The sequence below is a fragment of the Chionomys nivalis genome, chromosome 11 (genome assembly GCF_950005125.1).
Source record: "Chionomys nivalis chromosome 11, mChiNiv1.1, whole genome shotgun sequence".
Classification (NCBI taxonomy): domain Eukaryota; kingdom Metazoa; phylum Chordata; class Mammalia; order Rodentia; family Cricetidae; genus Chionomys; species Chionomys nivalis.
The window spans coordinates 27,085,402-27,108,761 of record NC_080096.1 but is presented as its reverse complement, the minus strand read 5'-3'; the positions used below and the strand labels follow the sequence as shown (position 1 = coordinate 27,108,761).

Genomic DNA, 23,360 nt, shown 5'->3' with positions numbered 1-23,360 from the left:
TATTAACCAGTGAGAGTCATACATATTCGTAGTGTACAGACATATTATTCCACAACAGACCTGATGTAATTTAATTTCGGTCAAGAAGCGGCCCACTAAATAAAGGTCCTTGAGTCTGAGTCTTAGTTTCAGGAATTCTAGGTTACCATCTTCAAACCTGTGTCCTGTTGGCCAGAAGAGTTGGGTAGTTTTGTCTGGGTCCAGGGAGGTGACAAAGAGTACAGCTGGTGAGGCAGGCAGATAACTGACCCCTGGGAACACAGTTTTGCAGAGCTGAAGCAGACCCCTGGGGAGAGGATAAGAGCTGGACCAGTGAGTCTGCTGGGGGTCATCAGATCTCAGATGGACACTCCCCGAGCTTTGCTTCCATTGCTGTGGTAGCTGCACAGCTATAGAGAGGGCTGGGAACTGGGCTCCTGTTTCATGACCTTCAGTATTTAACTGATTTTTTTTTTGTCATTTTTTACAGCGGAGGAGAGCAGCACGTCAGCAACAATCCAAAAAAGTCGGTGTGCGCTACTATGACACACACAATGTGAAAAATAGAAACAGGAACAAAAAGACGACGAATGACTCAGAGGGACAGAAACACAAACACAAGAAATTCAGACAGAAGCAATAACATCTAGAAAGTTGTTTATTAAATTATACAAAAATATGCAAGTAGGAATTGTGTTCATTCTTTCATGCCCAGTTGGCATCTATAAGACAACACACTTGGGAAGCTCAGCAGTTAAGGCTGTGCCCCAGTGCTAGGAACAACAGTAAATCCTCAGCCCCAGAGTTTTTCAAACACTTATCCTGGCCCTTGGTTCCTCCAGAGTGTGACCGTGTGTGTGTGTGTGTGTCTGACTGTCTGTCTGTTTCTTTATTGAGCAGTGCTGGGGATGGGAGCCTACAAAGCTGTAGGAGCATGAGGGCCTCAGAGATCCTCGTGGTGAGACTGGAGGAGCAAGGATGCTCCAGCAACTGCCTTGAGCCTGCTTGGGCTCGTTAGGGTACAAATGCTTTTCTGTTTGGGCGGCAAAGCAGCACACTGCAGGGAATGGGCTCTTTCAGGAAGGTGGCAGGCCTAGTTCCTCAGGATCCTGGGGTGACGGTCAAAGACGTGACTCTAATATAAGGTCAGAGTGTGGGGTATATTAACTAAGAAGAGCTCTTGGGATCATATTGCAGTACGCCTTGACTGGGATGGAAGCAAAGCTGCTAAGAAGTGAGTCCTTTCTGGCACTCCTTTGGGCATTCCCACCAAAGGCAAGGAAATGATATGCCACCTGAAGAACAGGACTTCTGACTCTTGCCTGAATGATGGGTGTCACCAAACTCACTGTCTTCTCCCGCCCTGGGCTTCCCTGAATGGAAATTAGTCTGTAAATGAAGTCTTCTGGGGGCCATAACCTGACTAGAACTGCAGTGACATGGCTCCTGCTTAGCTGTTCATTGATGGCTATTAGGGAGTGTGGAGTCAGGCTTTGATGTCCTTCCTGCAGAAGCTGAATAGTGGAGAAGGCCTGGGATGCAGACAGCTCTCAAGATACTGGGACTTTGCCTCTCAGCGAGCATGGGTCTGTCTGCTGTTGTTTGCAGAACTAGGCAGACTGAGGATAGGCTGCTGACTTGGGTGGGGATGAGGCTAAGAGCAAACTCTGAAGTTGCTAAGAGTTACACTAAAGTGATGAAGTGGAAGGATGGGGCCAGGGAAGCCCAAGGCACAAGGTGAACTGAGAACTGAACTTGGTACAAAAGTCATTTCTCCGGGGAAACATTTGCTTCCTGTTATTGAGATGGCAAATCCCCAGGCCAGTCTATAAACTGCACATGGACATGGGGTTACACCACCTTCCACAGCCCAACCAGGAGCCTTGCTGCCGGACCTTAGGTGTTTCATGGCACTGGGCACAGTTCTAACAATTACATGAGTGGTGATCAGGGGAGGGGATGGCTTGTTCACTCAGGAAACTGGCTTTTTATTACAATGGGCTTACGATGTGGCGTAGTGCCTGCTGAGACTCGTGGAAATGATCACTTCTTTGGTGCAATAATGCCTTCCAGTTGGGCCTGAAAAACAAATCTCCATTAATATTTGCATCTTGCACCCTAACAACACATAGCTGAGCCTGGAGGAATAGCCCAAAGGCTGCCACTCTGACTCCCCCTTCTGACTCAGCTCCATACTTCCTAGATTAGCGGGATTCAAGCTTGGCATGGTTTTGTTACATGAGCAGAAACCAGAGCTGTCCTGGTTTCCATACAATAGTTGCTCAGTGTATAATAGAAAGCACAGAAAGGGAAACGGAGTGGAAGTTGTTGAAATAGTGGTTTCCCATCACTCCTGCTTTAAGCCTGAGTATGTCCACTAAGCTAAACATTGGGCTCTCTGGCTTAGTACCATGGAGCTCTGGTTGGACAAGAGGTCTGGGAAATGGCCACCGAGACAGCTTGACACTCAATTAGAAGAAATTGCTGCCAGCGAGGAGGGAAAGCATAAGACACTAGGGGGTTATTTGCTCGGTTCCTCTAGCAGCCAGCACAGTGATTTACTGCAGTGATATGTGAACAGACCCTTCAGAAGGTCTATCCAGGGAGCTGAAAACACTGCTTTCTTTGTAGTGCAGCTTTGAGCCAAAAAAAGCTTTCTTGTGGGGCTGGAGAGATGGCTCAGAGTTTAAGAGCATTGCCTGCTCTTCCAAAGATCCTGAGTTCAACTCCCAGCAACCACATGGTGGCTCACAACCATCTGTAATGGAGTCTGGTGCCCTCTTCTGGCCTGCAGGCATACACACACACAGACAGAATATTGTATACATAATAAATAAATAAATAAATAAACAAATAAATAAATAAAATTTTAAAAAAAGCTTTCTTGTAAAGAATCCTTCGCCCTGGGGATTTCAAGGCTGCCTTTGGATGTTAGAAGGATGCTAAGGTATTCAGCTTTGGTCTTGTTGGAACTAAGGAACCAGCTTTGGAATCTGCTGAGTCAACGTTTGTTTACATCTGGCCAGGGAAGTCTCCAGCTTTTCTTCTAATAGACTCTTGAGCAACTAGCAAAATCTCTCATCCTCTGCTGAAGGCTCATACAAAGCCTTCCTTATCTCAAGGGGCAGACCTTTTGGCTTTAAGTAAGGGAGGTAGGAGAGAGCTGCTTATAGACACCATATTTAGAAGAGGGATGCTTAAACCTTGGCAAGCCCTGGAGGCTTTCAAAGCCTTATGAAACTGCGCTGTTGGGTACCAGTCCCATAGCTTCTGTTGAGCACATCTGGGGGTGTCGAATAATTATTTCTAAAAGTTGCCCTGTGATAAGGATAATGCTTGCTTGGGGTTCAGCCTTTGCAGCCTGTGGCCCAGCCTCTTTCCCATTCAGCCTTCTTTCCCAGCACCACAGCTGGGCTGAGGAAAACCACCTCCAGCTGGCTTCCTCGGCCATGCACCTAGCGGGGCTTCCCATGCATCTTTATTTCAAGAGCTTTCTCTGCTTTTGCCACAGTGTATGAAGATGCCAGAGTGGATAGCACTCCTCTTAGAGCCTGCTGAGGGGACCTAGTCCATAGAGGCAGTCTCCAGCGACCAGCTTGAGGGGACAGAAGCTGTTGTCATCCTCTCTGATTATGAGCATCTGTCTCCCAGGAGGGAAAGAGATGGGCAGGCATGGTGCTCTCCACTGGAAGGGCAAGCTGGAGTATTGGCTAGTGCTGAGACTAGACTTCCTTCACAGTCTAGAGGATACAGAACATAGAAAAGGAGCCCCACACCACCCCAGTTAGTCTCCTGTACTCCTTGGTAGTATGAGTCGGCCAGCATTTAAAGGTGATGGGCACAGGCCTGTAATCCCAGCTCCTGGAGAGGCAGAGGCAGGAGAATTCCAAATTCACAGCCTCCGTGGGTTATAGTGAGTTCAAGGCTAGCCTGGGAAATGCAGGTCCTGTTTCCAATTGAAAACTACAAGGAGAATGGGAAAGTGGATCTGGGTTCGTTTCCCAGCACCCACAAAGTGCCTTACAACCATCCATAACCCCAGTTAGGGGAGCCAACAGGCACACATGTGGTGCACATATGTGCACGTAGGCAAAACATTCGTACACATAAAGAAAAGTTTTTTAAAAAACTCTTTACAGCCAGGGCTGATATACAGAGAAATCCTGTCTTGAAAGCCCCAAAACAAAACAAAATAAAAACAACACACAACTCGTTAAAAGAAATTTAAAAAGAGCTGGGCATGGTGGCACATGCCTGTAATCCCAGCAGTTCAGAGGCTAGGAAGAGTGTGAGTTTGAGGCTAACCTGGGCTATGTGAGAGACCCTGTCACAAAAATCCAAACAAGAAAAAGAAAAGTAGAAAGGAGGGTTGAAGATAGAGTTTTGGGTACAATGGATGCCTAGTGTTCTTCACGACACTGAATCTCCACTACTCCACAAATGCGCTCTTTTACCTTCAGCTGCTGGTTGGTCCTCTTCAGGAACTGGATCTCCTCATTGTGCTTCTTCTCCTCCACCTGTCGCCTCTCACTCTCCCGCTTCTCAGTGGCCTCGCATTTTGCCTTCTGTTCATTCACTTGCCTCTCCAAATCTCTCTTTTCTGTCTCCAAGTCTGCAATCTGAAGATAGAATGGCCGTCATCCTGGGACATCCCATTCCTAAGTGAATAGAGTGCTGGGAGAGCCTGGCTGAGGTGGCTTAGGACACTATTGTCCAGCCTAAGACAATGCCAGGGTATGTGCTGCCACCCAGTGGGAAGTCGGCGATTGACATGGAGCATCCTCAGACAAGACCACCTCCTCACTGAGGCCTTGCACCCTCAGGACCAGGATCCGGGGCTGCAAAGACAGCTGCATGTCTGGGAGCGATGGGGGCATAGTGAACCCCACTCACTTTCCTCTCCATGTCTGACTTCCCCTGTTCGGCCTGCAGTGCCTTCCTCATGCCGAACGCCACGCTGCTCTCATACAGAGTCTGGTAGGCGGCGATGGTCATGCGGATCTCATCCCGGACGCGCAGCAGCAGCAGCCCTCTCTCTGCACAGTTGATGGTGACCTCCCGGATCAGCTCATCTTCCACGCGCACACAGGGAGAGAAGAGGCAGTGGTGAGGGGGCGTGCCCTTTGCCTATGGCAAACCACCCTTCCTCTTCCTCTTGAAAGGCATGGATCTGGGGAAATGATGGCTGGTAAAAGGAAGAGTCCCAGCCTGGTAGTGGTGGCGCAATGCCTTTAATCTTTAATCCCAGCACTCGGGAGGCAGAGGCAGGCAGATCTCTGTGAGTTTGAGGCCAGCCTGGTCTATGAAGCAAGTTCCAGGACAAGCAGAGGTAACACAGGGAAACCCTGTATTGAAAAACAAAGGAGGATTGCCAACAGCCATGTAAGAAGCCAGGTGCAGCGGCACCCATGAAATTCTAACCCTGGACAAGTGGAGACAGGAACCCTCATAGAGCTTGGGGGCCAGTTAGTCTTGCTAAATCAAAGAACTCCAGGCTCAGTGAAAAACTCTGTTTCAAAAACAAGGTAGAGGGGCTGCAGGGATGACTCAGCAGTTAAGATCACTGGCTGCTTTTCCAGAAAAATCCATCTTTGGCAACTAAAAATTATCTGTAACTCTCGTTCCAAGTGATCCAACACTCTCTTCCGCCCTCCTTGAACGCTACATAGATGTACATAGATAGACATTCATGTAGGTAAAATACCCACATACAAAGTCTTTTGAAAGATTCCCCCCCCAAAAAAAAATGGAGAATGATAGAAGACATTTGACATTGACTTCTGGACTTTGCACATGTACACACACATTCGTATACAACCATACACATGTACACACATATACATGCATACAGCACACACAAAAACTAAAACTATGGCCTATAAGGAGGCGCTGTGAGAGGGTGTATTCCATGACCCAGGGAACTGGCCATACAGTCACTCCTCCCAACCTGACACTTGGAAGAAGCACGAAGTCTGCAACTTTAACGTGGAGAGAGAGACTAGAGCCCTGGGTTTGCTTGTGGTTGTTGGTTCCCTTGCTTCCATGTTCAGGCACAAAGTGGGTATAAGAAGAACTGTCCTTCCCAAACGGTGGTGTTTAAAAGCACGCCTGCTAAACCAGGCAGCAGTGGCCACACCATTAATCCCAGCACTCAGGAGGCAGTGGCAAGTGAATCTCTGAGTTCAAGGCCAGCCTGGTCTACGGAGTGAGTTCCAGGACCACAAAGGCTACACAAAGAAACCCTGACTCTGTAAACAAAAACCAAAAATCAAAACAAAAATGCACTCCTTTTGGCTAGACTGGTTTGTGATTAAGAACAGCAGGGTGGCCGGAAGGTGATAGCACACACCTTTAGTCCCAGCACTTGGGTGGCAGAGGCAGGCAGATCTCAGTGAGTTTGAGGCTGGCCTGGTCTACAAACCGAGTTCCAAGTCAGTAAGGACTATTACGCAGAGAAGCCCTGTCTCTAAAAGGCAAAAACAAAAACAAAAGCAAAAGAACAAAACAAAACAAAACAAAAAAACCCCAGAAGGATCTAAAACATTCTCCTCTCCTTCTGTAAGTACCCAAATTGGAGGGCAAACCACACTCATACTAAGCAGGCTAAGGCCCAAGGCCCGCTCACTGAACCTGCAGCCCTTGAGAGCGTGAAGGGTTTGCAGTGGAGAGCCCACAGCGCCAGGATGACTGAGCAGAGGGCAGAAGTTGACATCAGTACTCAGTGGGCACATCTTAAATCCCTGTGTCATGCCAACAATAAATGACTCAAGTGTCTTTCTGGAATGTGGGCAGAGTGTAGCTGGATAGACATAAAGATAGATATTAATTTTCTGGTTAAAATATTAGCGTATTGTGCTGAGAGCTAGCTCAGTGGTTAAGAGTACCTGAGCCTTAATCCCAGCGCTTGGGAGGCAGAGGCAGGCAAATCTCTGTGAGTTCAAGGCCAGCCTGGTCTACAAGAGCTAGTTCCAGGACAGGCTCCAAAGCTACAGAGAAACCCTGTCTTGAAAAACCAAAACAACAAACAAACAAACAAACAAACAAAAAAACAGCTCAGAGCATCCAATGCCCTCTTTGTTCTTCATGGGCACCTGCACACACATAGCACACACTCACATACAAAAAAGATAAAATAAGTGTTGTGTTTTAAATTATTATTATTAATTATTTATTTATTTATTTTAGTTTTTCGAGGCAGGGTTTCTCTGTGTAGCTTTGAAGCCTGTCCTGAGATTCACTCTGTAGATCAGACTGGCCTTGAACTCACAGAGATCCACCTGCCTCTGCCTCCTGAGTGCTGGGGTTAAAGGCAGCGCCACCACCATCTGGCTTTATTTTTATGGGTCTGAAGAGATGACTCGGTAGTTAAGAGCACTGACTGCTCTTCCAGAGGAGGTGGGCTCAGTTCCCAGTACCTACACGGCAGTTCACACATGTCTGTAATTCCAGTTCCAGGGTTTCTGACACCCTCACACAGGCAAAACACCAATGAAATAAAATAAAAATAAATCATATAAAAATTATTTTTATTAGCCAAGCAGTGGGGTTGAATGCCTTTAATCCCAGTAATCAGGAGGCAGAGGCAGGTGGATATCTGAGTTTGAGGCTAGCCTGGTTTACAGAGTGAGTTCCAGGACAGCCAGGGCTACACAGAAAAACCCTGTCCAGACAAAACAAAACAAAATTATTTTTATTTTTGAGAGTTATAAAATAACTGTACCATTTTCCCTCTTCCTTTTTCTCCCTCCTTCCTCTCCCAGGCATGATCCCCCACTCTTTTGAATTCATAGACTCTTTTCTTCTTGTTACATAAGTGTGTGTATTATTTTTTCTTGTTTTGTTTTTTTTGTTTTTCAAGAGAGGGTTTCTCTGTATAGCCCTGGCTGCCCTGGAACTCAGTCTGTAGGCCAGGCTGGCCTTGAACTCAGAGATCCACCTGCCTCTGCCTCCTAAGTGCTGGAATTAAAGGTGTGCATCACCATTGTCTGACTGCTATATTCTTTAATATATAAATATAACCTGTCCACTCCATACAATGTTAGTTGTGTGTATATGTTTCCAGAGATGGTCATTTGGTATGGAAAAATAAATTAAAAAAATATAAAGGGCTGGAGAGATGGCTCAGAGGTTAAGAGCATTGCCTGCCCTGCTCTTCCAAAGGTCCTGAGTTCAATTCCCAGCAACCACATGGTGGCTCACAACCATCTGTAATGAGACCTGGTGCCTTCCTTGCCAGCAGTACATTGTATGCTTAATAAATAAATCTTTAAAAAAAATATAAAGCCAGGAGTAGTGACATATACCTTTAACTCGAATACTAAGGAAGCAGAGGCAGGCAGATCTGAGTCCAGGCCAAAGGACTAGATATTGAGACCCTGTCAAAAAAAAAAAAAATAGTACAGGCTCATTATGGAAATCCTTGGGGGAAAAACAACAACAAAGACTCAAAATAAGAAGTCTTTTTTCTCTTATTTTCTTCTTTTTTTTTAAAGATTTATTTATTTATTATGTATACAACATTCTGCCTCGATGTATGCCCGCACGCCAGAAGAGGGCGCCAGATCTCATTACAGATGGTTGTGAGCCACCATGTGGTTGCTGGGAATTGAACTCAGGACCTCTGGAAGAGCAGCCTGTGCTCTTAACCTCTGAGCCATCTCTCCAGCCCCTATTTTCTTCTTTTTTAATGGAGCCTTGGCTAGCCTGGTACTCACTATGTAGACCAGGTTGACCTCAAACCAGAGAACTGCCTGCCTCTGCCTTCTGAGGCCTGTATTAACAGTATATGCCCCCACACCTGGCTAAAATAGAAGCTCTTACTTTACTCCAAACACCTAGTAAGGGGGCCAGTGAGATGATTTAGTGGGTAAAGGCACCTGCCACCATGCCTGATGGCCTGAGCCAATCACCAGAACCCACACAGTAGGAGAGAACCAATTCTTTTTTTTTTTTTTTTTTTTTTTTGGTTTTTCGAGACAGGGTTTCTCTGTGGTTTTGGAGCCTGTCCTGGAACTAGCTCTTGTAGACCAGGCTGGCCTCGAACTCACAGAGATCCGCCTGCCTCTGCCTCCCAAGTGCTGGGATTAAAGGCGTGCGCCACCACCGCCCGGCTGAGAACCAATTCTTGTAAGTCATCCTTTGACCTCTATACTCAATGCTTGACACAAGTGTGCCCTCATAAAAACATGCACGCACACATGTGTGCACCCACACCCAAAATAAATCTCCATCTACATCAAAATCAAACCAACATCCGTGTGGGATACGGCACCCGGGTGCCTAGCTGAGGTGGAGACTGGCGGGGGAAAGGAATGTACCCAGCAGCTGTGGCGAATCAGGAAAAGGGAGAAGAGAGGATCCCTAAATCGGGGGGAGGTGTGTAGTTTGGGGGTAACCAGGGCTTGGTTTTTGTGCTGGATGGAGGCAGACAGTGTACAGTGCTCACCCCACCAAGCCTCCTCACCGAAACACTGCGAGTAGAGTTCCCTGCGCACAGGGCAGATGCCTGTCTCCCTGGCCTGTCTCTGCTGCAGCTTCAGGTCCAGCTGCTCCTGTAGATGCACCACATCCATTCTGGTGCTGGGGGTGCTGGACACCTGCTGGATCCATAGCTGCGTGTCTTCCACCCACTCCCTATGATACAGATACAAGTCACCCGACGTGAGCAAAGGGCCCGAGCAGGAGAGACAGGCGGCACAATCATCATGCCACCAGAATCCACTTCCCTCTCCTTCCCAAGCCACACCCACTCTGCAGCCTCAGGACATCTCCTTCAGGGTTGGGCAGATGACGGGTAAGTCCACAAGACCACAACTCTGTTCCAGGTCAAACCTGCCTAGCATGTTGAGGCCAAGTGTATGGTCCTGCTACTTGATTTGAATAGAAGATGCAGTGGGAAATCCCCACACTAGCTTGCGGTGGAGACACGGAATATCATTAAACTCATGCAAGCCCATAGGAAGTATTTATGTATGGTGGGGGCATGGCTGTTCTTGAAGGGCTGTGTTTGCAATGGCTGCCCATAATGAATTCTGTGCTGGAGGCACAGCCAATTCCTGCAGTGATGAAGGCAGAATGGCAAGGGAGGGAGAACGTCTATGTTGCTGGGAGAGAATCCCGCTGATAAATGACACCTCTCTCCTGAGCTCCATCTCTGGAGAAGATCACAGGTTCTCTGTGGTTCCTTTATTCCCTGAGAAAGAGCTTTATTGCCTTGGGTATAAAAATGTCCATTAGATAGAGGCTTTTGAGAATTCTAGCCATGCTGACCTCAAATTCTTATCCTCCTGCCTCTGCCTCCTGCATTCTGGGATTGAAGGTGGATTCACCCGGCATTGCCTTATTGGACATTTGTGGGTTTTTTTGAGACACAACCTTGCTATGCAGCACTAGCTGGCCTGGCACTCTTTTTGCAATTCAGGCTGGCCTTGCCTTTGAGGCAATTCTCCTGTCTAGCAGAGTGGCACCACATCAGACTCTCTATGGGGATCCCCCCCCCCCCCGAGACAGGGTTTCTCTGTGTAACATTCCCAACTTTCCTGTAACTTGTTCTGTAGACCAGGCTGGTCTTGAAATCACTGATAGCCACCTGCCTCTGTTTCCCAAGTACTGGGATTAAAGGTGTGTGCCACCACCTCCCAGCTTCTATGGGAAATCTCGATGGCGCTACCAAGAAAGCAGAATATTGGGAATGGGGTTTAGGAGGCACAGGGCTGGACCAGAGACCTAGATTTGAAAGCTGATTGTGTTGCTGGCATCTGAAGTCATGAGACTGCTCAGAATATGGATTATGGTAAGAAGATGGATTTAGAGGTTTCCTGCTTGGCTGTGAGCTCCAGCCGTAGTCAGACTCCATGAAATCCAGAAAGCTGAGAGAAAACCCAAGGCAGAACACAGGTAAACTTCCTGGCTTGACACATCTAAGTTCTGGGGCCAAGAGTTTGGACCTTCGTCCAGCCACTGCATCCCTCACCCCATTTATTTATTTATTTATTTATTTATTTATTTATTTATTTATTTTTTACCTTGGAGGCAAGATGGCATTCAAGATTTCTTCTGCCTGTTTCGCAGGATCTGGGACACAGGAAGTTGAGGGTAGTTTGCCCTTGGGTGGCTGTGGGACTGGACCTGAGGGTCCAGGCTGCTGGGGGCTGACTTTCAGTGACCGAGCCTAAGAGACAGGTGAGACAGGACGTCCAGTTTGCTCCAACTTTCTTGTACAGGCTTCCCCATTTCCAGGCGACTTCCCTCATCTATGGTCTCAACAGAAGTATGAGCTGAAGAGGCATAGAGGTCTATCTGGCTCTGGCTGTGTTTGAACTGGTGTCTCTAGAGATGGAGAAGTCACTACCTGGCCCATACTTGGACCTGCCTACCACAAACCCTGTCCATTTCCCTGAGACTTCTTTCTGATCTTAAATCTGCCCTTTGGGGTCACAGTTAGGCTTGTCTTACTCCTTTCCCAACCTCTGTCGTCCCTGTCCCAATTCCCTTGGCTGTCAGTCCCAGCAACCCCTGTCTCCTGAAATTCCAGAGACCCTCAAAGCTGGGATGCCTTCCTCCACGGGAATCCGTAGGATCTCACCCCCCCGCCCCCGTGAGACCTGTTCATACCTTGGGGCTCCGTTTTTCTGTGTTCCGGCTCACCAACACCGGGGTGTCATATTTGAGCAGAGAGTCTGCGGGGGGTATCATAGCGGCAGCAGGGCTGGCAACTCTGTAGTGGTCCCTCCAGGTGGGGCCTTGTTTGCGGTCACCATGGAAACCCCTCCTCGCCTTGCCTCATGGATGGGGCGGGGCTTCGTAGGGAGGCGGAGCTGGCCGCGTGCAAATTTTATTCTACTGAGCTCGCTCCACAAGTTCCCGGTTTCTTAGTGAACAAGATTGGATGGAGCCTTAGCGCTAGATCTGATAAGGGATGTGATGAAATGGGCAGACCACCTTTGCTGAGCCTGAAAACGGAAGCCATCTCCTGACTTCTTAAATCGTTTGGCGACGATTGGCACTTGGAAGGCAAAGGCTGGTGGATCTCTGTGTTACAGGACAGCCAAGGCTACATGGAGACACTGTCTCAAGAAACAAACAAAAAAAGAAAATAATAATTTCCTATTGTTGAGTACTTGTCTGTGTTTTGTAACTATCAACAATCCTCCACGAACAGCGTTGGATTAGCTTTCCTACATAAGATTTTCCTTTTTTAAAAAGCCAGGCAGTAGTGGTGCATGCCTTTAATCCCAGCTTTTGGGAGGCAGAGTCAGGCAGATCTCCGGGTTCAAGGTCAGCCTGTGTACAGAGTAAATTCTAGGACAGCCAGGGATACATATAGAAACCCTGTCTGGAAAAACAAAACAAAATGTATTTTTTTGAGATCCTGGGGATTGCTCCCAGGGCTTTGCACACGCGAGGCAAACGCTCACTGTACAGCTAAGCCACATCCCCCGGCTTTCCGCCCCTTTTAACTTCAATCATTTCTATTTGGCGGTGCTGCGGACAGAATCCAGGGCTTTGGGTTCGGCTAGACAATCGCTCTACCTGAGAGACAACTTTTTCAATTTTTGAGATAGAGTTCTCACTAAATTGCCCAGGCTGGCCTCAAATTTACAGCGATCCTCCTGTCTTCCGAGGTCTGGCCCTGACTTTCCAGCCCTCCAGTTTCACTTGCTAGCAGCCCAGACCCCTCTGCCACCAGCCGGGGCGTCCTCAGCGTGAGAACCCTATCACCTGAGGCCCCGCCCACTGGTGGGGGGGGTTACCTCGCCGTGAGGGCTTCTGGGATAGCGTGCTTCCCGGAAGCGGAAGTGCAAAGGTCGGCCCGTCACTTCCTTCGGCTCGAGTGGCTCAACGGACCGTGCAAGTGGCTCTCGGTCGGGCGGCAGGATGAAGGAGGGGAAGAGCGAGCGGGAGCGAAGCGGCCGACGGCGACACCGGGCAGACGATGCGCTGGCGACCGTGGTGGTGAAGCAGGAGCGTCTGAGCCCCGAACCTGTCGCGCACCGCCGACCCGACGCCCCAGCCGCTAACCCGTCCCCGCCCGCCGCTGAGCCAGGCCGCGGCGGCCACCGCGGGAGTCGAGGCCGGGGAGCGAGCCGGTGAGCGGGCCGCGGCCGGGATGGCGCGGATTCCGGGCGGTGCGAGCGACTCGGGATGCAGAGAACCTGTTGAGTTGCAATGAGATTCCCCCGCCTGCCTACGGTGGACGGTGGGAATGTCTTTCTACTCGCCTGCCGCCAAAGAGTGTCTCACGTTGGGTCTTGGCGACTTCTTCGCAGCACTCATTCGCCGATGCCTCCGTACAGCATCGATTTACTGAGTGCATAGTGTGGGCTAAAGATCAATTGAGGTACTGGGCCACAGGGTGAGGAGAGATGGTTTGACCCTGGCGAAACTGGGCGTGCTCTAACCCTAAGAAGGAAAATAAAATAACAAGTAGATAGGTTCGATTAATGTTAATGATGGATTAAAACAGTAATGTGGCCGGGCGGTGGTGGCGCACGCCTTTAATCCCAGCACGCGCGCGCGATCACGACAGAAAATTATATACAAAGAACCTGAAGTAGAACTGTGTTTGTTTGAAAAGTCGGAACAAGACATCCAGTGTATCCTGGATTGAGTGACGAAGGAGGAGCATTGTAGGCTGTAGGGATAACGGGGGATAGAGGACAGGGTGGGTCCCTAGGACTTACCAAGGGATTGGATGTGGTTGCTGGAGAAAGGAGTGTGTTAGGGAAAAAAAAAAAAAACACAGTCAAGATTGACTTCCTGGATAGTGGTGCCAATTAGTAGGATGACAGACTGGAGAAAGAAAGGTGTTTGAGGCTTTGGGGTTCAAGAATTAGGTTATGTAAGTGAGCAGGCCTCAGCAGGAAGTCGTGTACGTGTGTTTGCTCCAAGTGAGCAGGAGAGCCAAGGCCTGATTTCCACTAGCGGGTTCACAAACGTATGGTGTCTAGCGGGCAAGCCTGATACTTGAAGCTGATTTCTTTGGGGGAAGGGACATTGAGGTAAAATCCTGTGTACCATGCTCTGAAAAGGTCCCCAGCCAAAAAGAAAAACAAGTCCTCAGGGAGAAGAAGCAAGTCTCCACGGACTAAGAGAAGCCGGAGTCCCCACTACGCCACGGTTAAAGTGAAGCAGGTGAGTGAGGGGGCAGGCGCCCTTGATAGGAAGTTCGAGTCTAGAGCCGTTGCTGACGAGGGTCGTGTCCGTGTGTCCTTGTCCTGGCAGTGGACTCTTCTAAAAACTGGCTGTGTGTTTGCGGTTGTTTTACACGAATATTTAAATTTGGAGGAAATGATTGGTTTGATTCTGATAACCCTTTGTCAGAAATACATTTCCGTTTCTCCCAATGGTAACTTCTCACACGACGGTGGGCAGTATCACAGTCAGGATACTGACGGCTCACTGCTGTGGGATGCTTCAAACTGCTCTTTAGTCCCATTCCTTTCCACCTTTATCCTTGCTGCCTCCCGGCTGCTTCTCTGTCTCTCATTTCCTGGATGGACAGACATTGTTTATAGCACTGTTTAAACCAGCATGAATGGGCCAGGTTTGACCTGTGACTGCCCGCATGCTCCAATACATTCTTTAAAAGGACACTGTTATTTTACTGCGCATTGAAAATCCGTCAGGCATATGTCTGTGATTCTGCCAATACCATGCTGTCTCAATTACCACACTTAAATAATATAAATCTTGAAACCAAGTGTCCTGATTTCTTCTACTTTATTCTTTCAAAAATTAGCTGTTCTGAGCTGGGTGGTGGTGGCGCACCCCTTTAATCCCAGCACTCAGGAAGCAGAGACAGGCGGATCTTTGTGAGTTTGAGGCCGGCCTGGTCCACAAGAGCTAGTTCCAGGGCTGGCGAGATGGCTCAGCGGTTAAGAGCATTGCCTGCTCTTCCGAAGGTCCTGAGTTCAATTCCCAGCAACCATATGGTGGCTCACAACCATCTGTAATGAGATCCGGTGCCCTCTTCTGGCCTGCAGGCATTATATGCAGACAGAATATTGTATACTTAATAAATAAATACTTTAAAAAAAAAAAGAGCTAGTTCCAGGACAGGCTCCAAAGCTACAGAGAAACCCTGTCTTGAAAAACAAAACAAAACAAAACAAAAAAATTAGCTGTTCTGGTTCCTTTGTCTGCATCCTCTGTAAATGTTAGAACAGTCTTGAATGTGTGTGTGGTTAAAAATATTTTTTTTGCATGTTTTTATGTCTGCTTGCCTGCATGCATGTACACCGTGTATATGTCTGGTGCCCGCAGTCCAGAAGAGTATCAGATTCCCTAGAACTTAAGGATGGCTGTAAGACACCATGAGGGTGCTGGGAACTGACCCAGGTCCTCTGGAGAGCAAAAAGTGCTTTTAACTGCTGAGTTATCTTTCAGGTTTTCTAGTAATGTCTTGCTTGATGTAGGTGTGGTGGTGTGTGCATGTAACCCTACACAGAGACAGGAGGATCACAAGTTCAAGACTGGCTAAGAAGTAAGGACTGGGGCTAAAGTTTAGGAGTGCTTGCCTTGTCTGAATCCTAGTCCCGTTACCATTATGTTTGTTTTTATATTAATGGATTATTACTCAGCCTTAAAAGGAAGAAAATCCTGACACATGTTACAAGATGTTTGAACCCTGATGACTTGCTTAATAAACCAAGGGAAAAAGACAAAAATTACATAATTTCACATCTTTGTAGTTGAAACAGTTGGTCTCTTGCTAATTAGACCCAGATTGGCCTGAAACTTGTTTGGTAGGTAGCATAGGCAGACCTAGAACTCTGGCTTTTTGAGACGGTTTCTTTGTGTAGTCTTGACTGTGCTGGAACTCACTCTGTAGACTAGGCTGACCTCAAACTCACAGAGATCCGTCTGTCTCTGCCTCCTGAGTACTGGGATAAAGCCAAGAGCCATACCACCTGGCTAGGCCTAGACACTTGATTCCCCAGCGCTCGCCCACTGTGGAGATAGGTTCTTATTCTCACTATGCCACCCAGTTCCTTCTCTTGATAGTAGCAATTCCTGACCTTTTTAGTTTTGCTAATCTGAGAAAATTTTTATTTATTTAATTTTTTGCATTGATATTCTGGTTCCTAGTGAGATAGGGGGTTATTAAGTATTAGCTTCTGGAGACTGCTGTTGATACCAGCCTGTGGACTGGTTGCCTTACTGATTGATTTCTCACTGGTCTGTTTCTGTCATAGTTTTATCGAGACAGGGTTTCTTTGTGTAATAGCCTTTTGTGTAATAACCTGCTGGAACTCAGACCAGGCTGGCCTCAAACTCACAGAGGCCTGCCTGCCTCTGCCTTCTGAGTGCTGAGTTCAAAAGCCTGTGCCACTACAAGGCTCTCATTGATCTACTGGTGTGTGATATATATTGTGGTTTCTGCCAGACTGATTTTTAGTATGTGTTTCCATTTTGTCAGAAGTTTGGAAACTACCAAGTAATACTTTCTTGTAGGTTTCTTGAGACTTTCATGTTTCTTAGGTTTATTCCTAGATGTCTGAATAATCTTTGTAGTTGTTGAAGTTGGAGCTTTTGAAATTATTTCAATTTCCCTTGTGGCTTATGAGAAAGTTGACTTTTTCCTTTACGTAGCTTAAATGTGACTATTCTGTTTTCTTTCTTTAATTTCATTTTTGGTAGGGGCGGGTTTCAGGTAGTCTTGGCTGTCCTGGAACTCACTCTGTAGACTAGGCTGGCCTTGCAGTGATGCTGAGATTAATGGTGTTCACCACCACCACTACCTGGCTACTCTGTGCTATTTTCTGCACATGTTGCCCTGTGAGTTTGCCTGCAGATGACTGAAGGGACTATTCTCCTCCCCTCTGTTTCAGCCTCTTGTTTTGAGGGCTCTGAATGTGGACTTGGGCTATCAGACCTGTATTTGAGGAGCAGCATGGACTATAGAGTCTTAATGGCCCGCCAGGGGAACAGAATTACCACAGATAGCCTTGTGGGAATAAGACTTTGTTCTGAATTCCAGCACCCAGGTCACAAATGTGGTTTTTTTTTTTTTTTTTTTTTTTTTTTTGCAAGATTTAATTATTTTATGTGTGTGGGTGTTTTCCCTGCATGGATGTCTTTGCATCATAGAGATGCAGCGCCCACACTTGTCACAAGAGGGCATTGGGTTCCCTTGGAACTGTAGTCACAGATGGTTGCAAACAACTATGTGGGTGTTAAGAACTGAACCTGGGTTCTCTTGAACAGCAGTTAGTGCTCTTAACTGCTAAGGCATCTCCCCAGCCCTGGAAGCTTATTCATAGAGTAGAAGCCATCTTCCCTTTACTGAATGCATCTTAATTTCAGGAACGCGAGGACCATCCACGGAGAGGACGAGAGGATCGGCAACACCGGGAGCCATCAGAACAGGAACAAAGGAGAACTCGTAACAGTGAGCGAGACCGGCACCGGGGCCATTCCCGCCAAAGGAGGAGCTCTGGTGAGAGGCCTGTCAGTGGGCAGGGTCGGGACCGAGACAGCCAGACTCTGCAGGCCCAGGAAGAAGAGAGGGACTTTCATAATGCCAGGCGCCGGGAGCACCGCCAGCAGAATGAAGGTGCTGGGGGTGAGGCTCAGGAGGTGATCCCTCGCCCTGCTGGTAACAGGAGCAAAGAGGTGCCTGTCAAAGAGAAACCAAGCTTTGAACTTTCTGGGGCACTTCTTGAGGACACCAATACCTTCCGGGGTGTGGTTATTAAGTACAGTGAGCCCCCAGAAGCCCGGATCCCCAAAAAACGGTGGCGTCTCTACCCCTTTAAAAATGATGAGGTACTTCCAGTCATGTATATCCATCGGCAGAGTGCTTACCTTCTGGGTCGACATCGCCGCATCGCTGACATTCCCATCGACCATCCCTCTTGCTCCAAGCAGCATGCAGTCTTCCAGTACCGGTAGGTAGACCAGGGGAGAACTGGAGAGGGAGCTGGGGTGAGTGTCTCACTGGGGATGCCCATGGCTGTCTGTGTGAGGATGCAGAAGAGCCTGTTGCTCTTGTATCTAATGAGCTGGGCTGAAAGTCTAGCAGCCCTTGAGTAATCTCTTAACATTTATATGAGAGTCTTGAACTTGATATCAGAAACCCAGATATTAGGCTCTACTGTTGTGAAGGTGCAGGCCTGTAATCCTAATCCCAGGTCTCTGGAGGCCAAGCAGAAAAGACTGGTGTACCCTCTAAGCGTGGCCTATGTACCAACATCCCTTCTCAAAAAGAAAGAAAAGAAAAAAATTTAGAAGGTCCTGCCCCACTCTGGACCTATTTCCATATGCCCCCAGGGCTGTCATGAGAACCAAATAGAAGTGGAAGCCAGAGTCAGAATGCCAGATATACGCTGGCTGAATCTGCTGCTTGGATCATAGACCCTTACCATCTGGTCCTTGACACTCCCGTGGGGAAAACAGGACCAGGGTTAGCATCCTCATTTGACAGCTGAGAAAACTGTAGCTCAGCACAGTCAGCTGATGGTACAAATGACCTTCAGAGCAGAACTCTGTCTCATATCTAGCCCCTGACTCTCAAGTTCTAATTCTAATGTTTTTTCCTCATTTGGGTTGGTGCTAAAATAGATGTACAGCATCGGGGAGTATGTGTGTAGCCATAACAAGAAGTCTTGAGTTCTACATTGGAATTTTTTGTGGCCCTCCACCCCCACCTACCACTCCCAGCCCTCTACCTTTTCTCTTGGGTATATGTAAACTGCTCTCAATTCCCTTAGCCAGGCAGTACTTCCCCGTCACCTCCTATAGTTTGCATTAGATCCATGTTCAATCCAAGGCAGTGACATCTAGATCTGTAGCAGCGAGCTTCAGAGTAGGTGGTCTCTGGCAGGACATGGCTCACAGGCTTCTCTCCCTGGTCTCTTCTAGGCTTGTGGAGTACACGCGTGCTGATGGCACAGTTGGTCGGAGGGTGAAACCCTACATCATTGACCTCGGCTCAGGCAATGGAACCTTCTTGAACAACAAGCGTATTGAGCCACAGAGATACTATGAACTAAAAGAAAAAGATGTCCTTAAATTTGGGTTCAGTAGCAGAGAATATGTCTTGCTCCATGAGTCTTCAGACACCTCTGAACTAGACAGGAAGGAAGATGAGGATGACGAGGAGGAGGAAATGGTGTCTGACAGCTAGCAACTGAGAAGCACCCCCACTATTAGAAACTGTTCCTGCTGGAGGCCGTGGGCTTGACTCTCCAGTGACTCTTCTTGCCTTAAGTCTTTGCTCTGTTGCTGCCCAGCTTGTGTTGCAGTATGAGAACTCTCACTTCGTGTTTTGTTGAACTTGGCATAGCAGCTGCCTGCCTGTGGGCGCTTGTTTTCAGAACAGTCTCACCAATTACAGCATGTCAAGTTTTGGTCAAAGTGTGTGGCTGTAGTGGGTGCCTTCAGAACCGCTGCACAGGAAACCAAGCCCTTGGAAAGGGGATCGTGGCTTGTTTGTTCTCTTTGTACAGTTTCTTATTTATATGTCATTGAGCTTTGTGGACCAGGGGTTTTGTTTTGGGGACAAATCCTAGAGCAGAAAATCTTAGTAAGCTTTGGTTGTCACCAAAACAACCTCCAGCATATACCAAAGCTTTGACCTGGATCAGCTCTTGAGTCATAGAGGTTGATTTTGCGCTTCGTTTTTTGGAAGTGACAGTTTACCACATGACCTCATTATTGACTGTAAGCTAAACAGACACTGCGACACCTGTATAGACATGACTGTGTGTGAGGTCACGGCTCCTACCATCAGGGGCTGGTGTCTATCCTGCACTGGGTTGTGCAGCTGCGTCCTGAGAGGGTTCCAATTTCCCCAGGAAACAGATATAACCATTTTTTGAAGCAGGGTTTCTCTGTAACAGCCCTAGCTGTCCTGGAACTAGGAACTCCCAGAGATCCGCCTGCTTCTGCCAGCATTAAAGCTGAGGTGGGCGCCACCACCGCTTGGCAGCGTAACCGTTTAGATCATCTGTTCTTTTTCTTCAGCTTTGCATTTTTATTCAAATGTTATCTCTTTCCTCTCTTTGAGAAACACCCCGACGTTGACTTTGTAGCAGGGCCTTGCTGTGGCCTCAGGTCGTGTGTGTGTGTGTGTGTGTGTGTGTGTGTGTAAAGGAGCCTGTGTAGCTTCCACATCTCGGTTCCATCTTTGACATGGGTTTGTATTTACTTCCCGAGGGTGGAAAGCAAGGGCAGCCCAGCTTCTGAACTTCCCACCTGCAGTCTGTGTAAGTAGAAAGGAGTTCATGACTTACAGTATGTGTGCCTGTAAATGGTGTGTTTCGGAGCTGTGTGCTGATTTTCATATGACAGTGTTTGTGATAGAGATAATACCACATGATAGGCAAAGACCTGTCGCATTTGGAGAACAGCTTTTCATTTATATGTATTTTTGAGATAAAAAAATAAAATTTGTAAATATAGCCCCATTTTAGAGGGTAATACTTTCCTAGCATAAAGGACTTTTGTTCATAGGTGTTTGCTCCAAAGGACTCTTTGTATCAGTGTTTTGAGGTAAAAGTGGTCCGTGTGTGGGGTAGGCGTGAGGCGAGGACAGAACCTTGCCTCGTTAGCAAGGAGGAATCACTTTAGCAATGGATTCACCATGTTCTTTTGAACTGTTGGAAGGTTTGTGTAGATGGCCCTTCATCAGGACCCCTTCCTCTGGTGGTGATGAGGGCACTCAGCCTGGGCTGCTCTCAGATCTCTCTTGGGGTTAAAATTTAGGATGCTGATAAATAATAGCCTGTCTTTTCTTTCTGGAGTCATTGTCTCACTTGTCGGAAGGACTGAATGCTGGCTAGTGCAGTAGGGGCAGCTCAGGAATGTGCATTCAGAAGAGATCAGCACATTCCCTCCTGTGTCCAGAAAGCAGATTATACTTTGATGGACTTTATTCTTAATCCAGACAAGGTTTTCTGTCTGGGATTCCACAAAATAATCTACCATCCTACTCCAAGGCCTCCCTCTGTGTCCAGTGATAGTTTGGGGGTTTGCCTTCTTGATAAACACTGGAAGATAACCACTTTGCCTACATCTTTGAGTAAAGAGGTCCCAGTAACCAGAAGTGGTGACTCATGCCTGTAGTCATGACTATTTGATGTTTTACTCTTTTGGCTTTTTGAGGGGCCCAGCACCCAGTCCCCAAATAAATCACACATACAGGTTTATTCTTAGTTATGAATGCCCAGCCTTAGTGTGGCTTGTTTCTTGCCAGCTTTTCTTAAATTTTCCTGTCTATCTTTTGTCTCTGGGCTTTTTATCTTTTTGAACTTTTGTATATCTTTCCTTCTTTCTCCATGGCTGGCTGGGTTGCTGACCCCTGATGTCCACTTCTTCTTGTTCTGTTGTTGCTCTTCTTCTCACAGATTTCTCCTCCTATTTCTGCTGCTCTCTGCCTGCCAACCCCACCTATCCCTGCACCTCCTGGCTATTGGCCATTAAAATAATATTCCCCAACACAAGGGCCTGGAGAGGCTGATTCAAGAGGATTGCTGCAAATGTTAGGGGACATGAAATATGAGGTGGCCTGTTGATTTCAACGACAAAAATGTCCCAATTTTATTGATTGTGAATGTTTGCTTTAGTGTAGTGAGCCGTGTTAGGTTTAAGAACGTCACGTCAGATATCTGGGAAGATGTACCTGTTCATCTTATCTGTTTGCAAGGTCTTCACTGTCTTTCCTCGCCCTGTTGAAGTACAGTTGTGTGCGAAACAGCTCTTGGGTGCTGGGCTCCTGCACCAAATTCTCTTTGGTAGTCCCTAGTTCTGCAGAGGTGGGAAAAAGTCTTTAGATGTGGGCCACTGAGACGACTCGGCTAGTAAAGGTGCTGGCCACCAGGTCTAATGACCTGACTTGATTCCCAGAACTCACATGGTGGATGGATAAGCAACTCTCACAAGCTGCCCTCAGACCTCCACATCTGTGTGTGCACACAAGATAAATAATATCAACGCTCTCAGCTACAGTTGTTTCCTCGCTCTGTCTTTATCAAAGACAGTTGATTAAGTGCCAGTCAGTTGAGCTTCAGGTTCTGTCAGATTCTGTTTAAAAAAAAAAAAAAAGAATAGGAAGACACCTGATGTTGACCTCTGGCGCCACATGGGCTCACATGCATGTACACACGTGCATGTCCTATTGTGTAACAAAACTGTACCCGAGGAGATGCAGCATAGCAAAGTGTGGATACCACCAAAGGCCAATTTGATGAACCAAGTTTATTTGTTTGTTTGTTTATTTATTTATTATGTATACAGTGTTCTGTCTGCAGGGCGGGAGAGGGCACCAGATCTCATTATAGATGGTTTTGAGCAACCATGTGGTTGCTTGGAATTGAACTCAGGACCTCTGGAAGAGAAGCCAGTGCTCTAACCTGTGAGCCATTTCTCCAGCCCTGCCAAGTTTTTTTAAAATTGTTTTTTTGAAATGGTTTCTCTGTGTATCCCTGGCTGTCCTGGAACTCACTCTAGACCAGGCTGGACTTGAACTCCCAGAGATCTGCCAGTCCCATCATCCCAAGTGCTGGAATGGTGAACCAAGCTTTATTGGGATTACTTACAAGAATATGGGTGAGAGGTTACTTACAGGAATGGAAATGGATCAGACAGCTGCATTTCCAAAACTCATCCCAACATTGGTGAGAGTTCACAAAAGCACACTGCACAGCCTGCAGGCAGCTCAGCAGGTTGGAGAGCATCCTTTCCAGGTGCCTCAGTTGGTCTAAACCTCTTCCCAGCAGCTGGACTGGTCCCAGAGTCTCTGCAGCTCAGTTTCCCTCCTTCCAGAGGGACTCTTACTTTTATGGTTTACTTGAACAGGGAGGGGTTGAGTGAGTCTGGTCAGTTTCAGGGACTTCCTAAAGCTATTTTGATTTGTTTACTTACTTTTCTGCTTGAACTTCTCAGCAGGATTTAATGATTCAATGTTTCAATTTCCTTAAAGACTTAGACGACAGCCCTACACAATGTTGGTATATAAGAGCACGGTCTAGGAAAGAAAAACTCTAAGCCCTTTGAACAGAACTAGCTCATACTAGGGCTCTCCGTCCTCAGTCAAGCAGGATTTGACGTTTGCATATGAGAGGGCTGAGTCACAGAAACAGTAAAAGTCCCAAATTTTGTGCGTGGGGGCCTCTTGCCTACATGTTTGGCTGTGCACCCTGTGTATGCCTGGTACATGAGACCAGATATACCGGAAATGGAGTTATAAATAATTATGAGCCACCATGTGGGTGCCAGGAATCAACTCAGGCCCTCTGCAAGAACCACAAACAAGCACATTTACTGCTGAGCCATTTCTCCAGCTCCATAGACCACCTTCTTGTTTGTTTGTTTGTTTGACACAGGGTTTCTCTGTGTAACAGCTCTGGCTGTCCCGGAACTCGCTCTGTAGACTAGGC

At 47.4% G+C, this 23,360-nt stretch overlaps 3 protein-coding genes across 3 annotated transcripts in view; 2 read left to right on the top strand and 1 right to left on the bottom strand.

Annotated features, from left to right (window-relative positions):
- Positions 1-663, top strand: part of Gnl2 (G protein nucleolar 2) — a 28,124-nt gene extending 27,461 nt beyond the window's left edge. Inside the window, exon 16 of the mRNA XM_057784956.1 lies at positions 470-663. Within this exon, the coding sequence (XP_057640939.1) occupies positions 470-622 (153 nt within the window). The 3' untranslated portion in view covers positions 623-663. The remainder of the gene's footprint in view (positions 1-469) is intronic.
- Positions 626-11,723, bottom strand: Dnali1 (dynein axonemal light intermediate chain 1). The gene is made up of 6 exons (XM_057784957.1): positions 11,593-11,723; positions 11,004-11,149; positions 9,443-9,612; positions 4,873-5,051; positions 4,434-4,598; positions 626-2,058 (listed from the first exon to the last, which is right to left on the bottom strand). The coding sequence occupies exons 1-6, from the start codon at positions 11,671-11,673 to the stop codon at positions 2,023-2,025; spliced, it is 777 nt and encodes a 258-aa protein (XP_057640940.1). The 5' UTR covers positions 11,674-11,723; the 3' UTR covers positions 626-2,022.
- A 1,093-nt stretch (positions 11,724-12,816) lies between these two features.
- Snip1 (Smad nuclear interacting protein 1) lies at positions 12,817-22,021 on the top strand. The gene is made up of 4 exons (XM_057785289.1): positions 12,817-13,067; positions 14,010-14,112; positions 17,287-17,870; positions 18,844-22,021. Exons 1-4 carry the CDS (start codon positions 12,856-12,858, stop codon positions 19,106-19,108), a joined length of 1,164 nt encoding a protein of 387 aa, XP_057641272.1. The 5' UTR covers positions 12,817-12,855; the 3' UTR covers positions 19,109-22,021.
- Positions 22,022-23,360: the final 1,339 nt, after the last annotated feature.

Excerpts from the sequence above, each read along its gene's own strand:
- Dnali1 (XM_057784957.1), bottom strand. The coding sequence starts at position 11,673 with ATGATACCCCCCGCAGACTCTCTGCTCAAATATGACACCCCGGTGTTG. Across the intron at positions 9,613-11,003 it reads AATGCCATCTTGCCTCCAAG|GGAGTGGGTGGAAGACACGC; the intron begins GTAAAAAATAAA and ends TCTGTATCATAG. Across the intron at positions 4,599-4,872 it reads AGTCAGACATGGAGAGGAAA|ATTGCAGACTTGGAGACAGA; the intron begins GTGAGTGGGGTT and ends TTCTATCTTCAG.
- Snip1 (XM_057785289.1), top strand. The coding sequence starts at position 12,856 with ATGAAGGAGGGGAAGAGCGAGCGGGAGCGAAGCGGCCGACGGCGACAC. Across the intron at positions 14,113-17,286 it reads CCACGGTTAAAGTGAAGCAG|GAACGCGAGGACCATCCACG; the intron begins GTGAGTGAGGGG and ends TCTTAATTTCAG. Across the intron at positions 17,871-18,843 it reads CATGCAGTCTTCCAGTACCG|GCTTGTGGAGTACACGCGTG; the intron begins GTAGGTAGACCA and ends GGTCTCTTCTAG.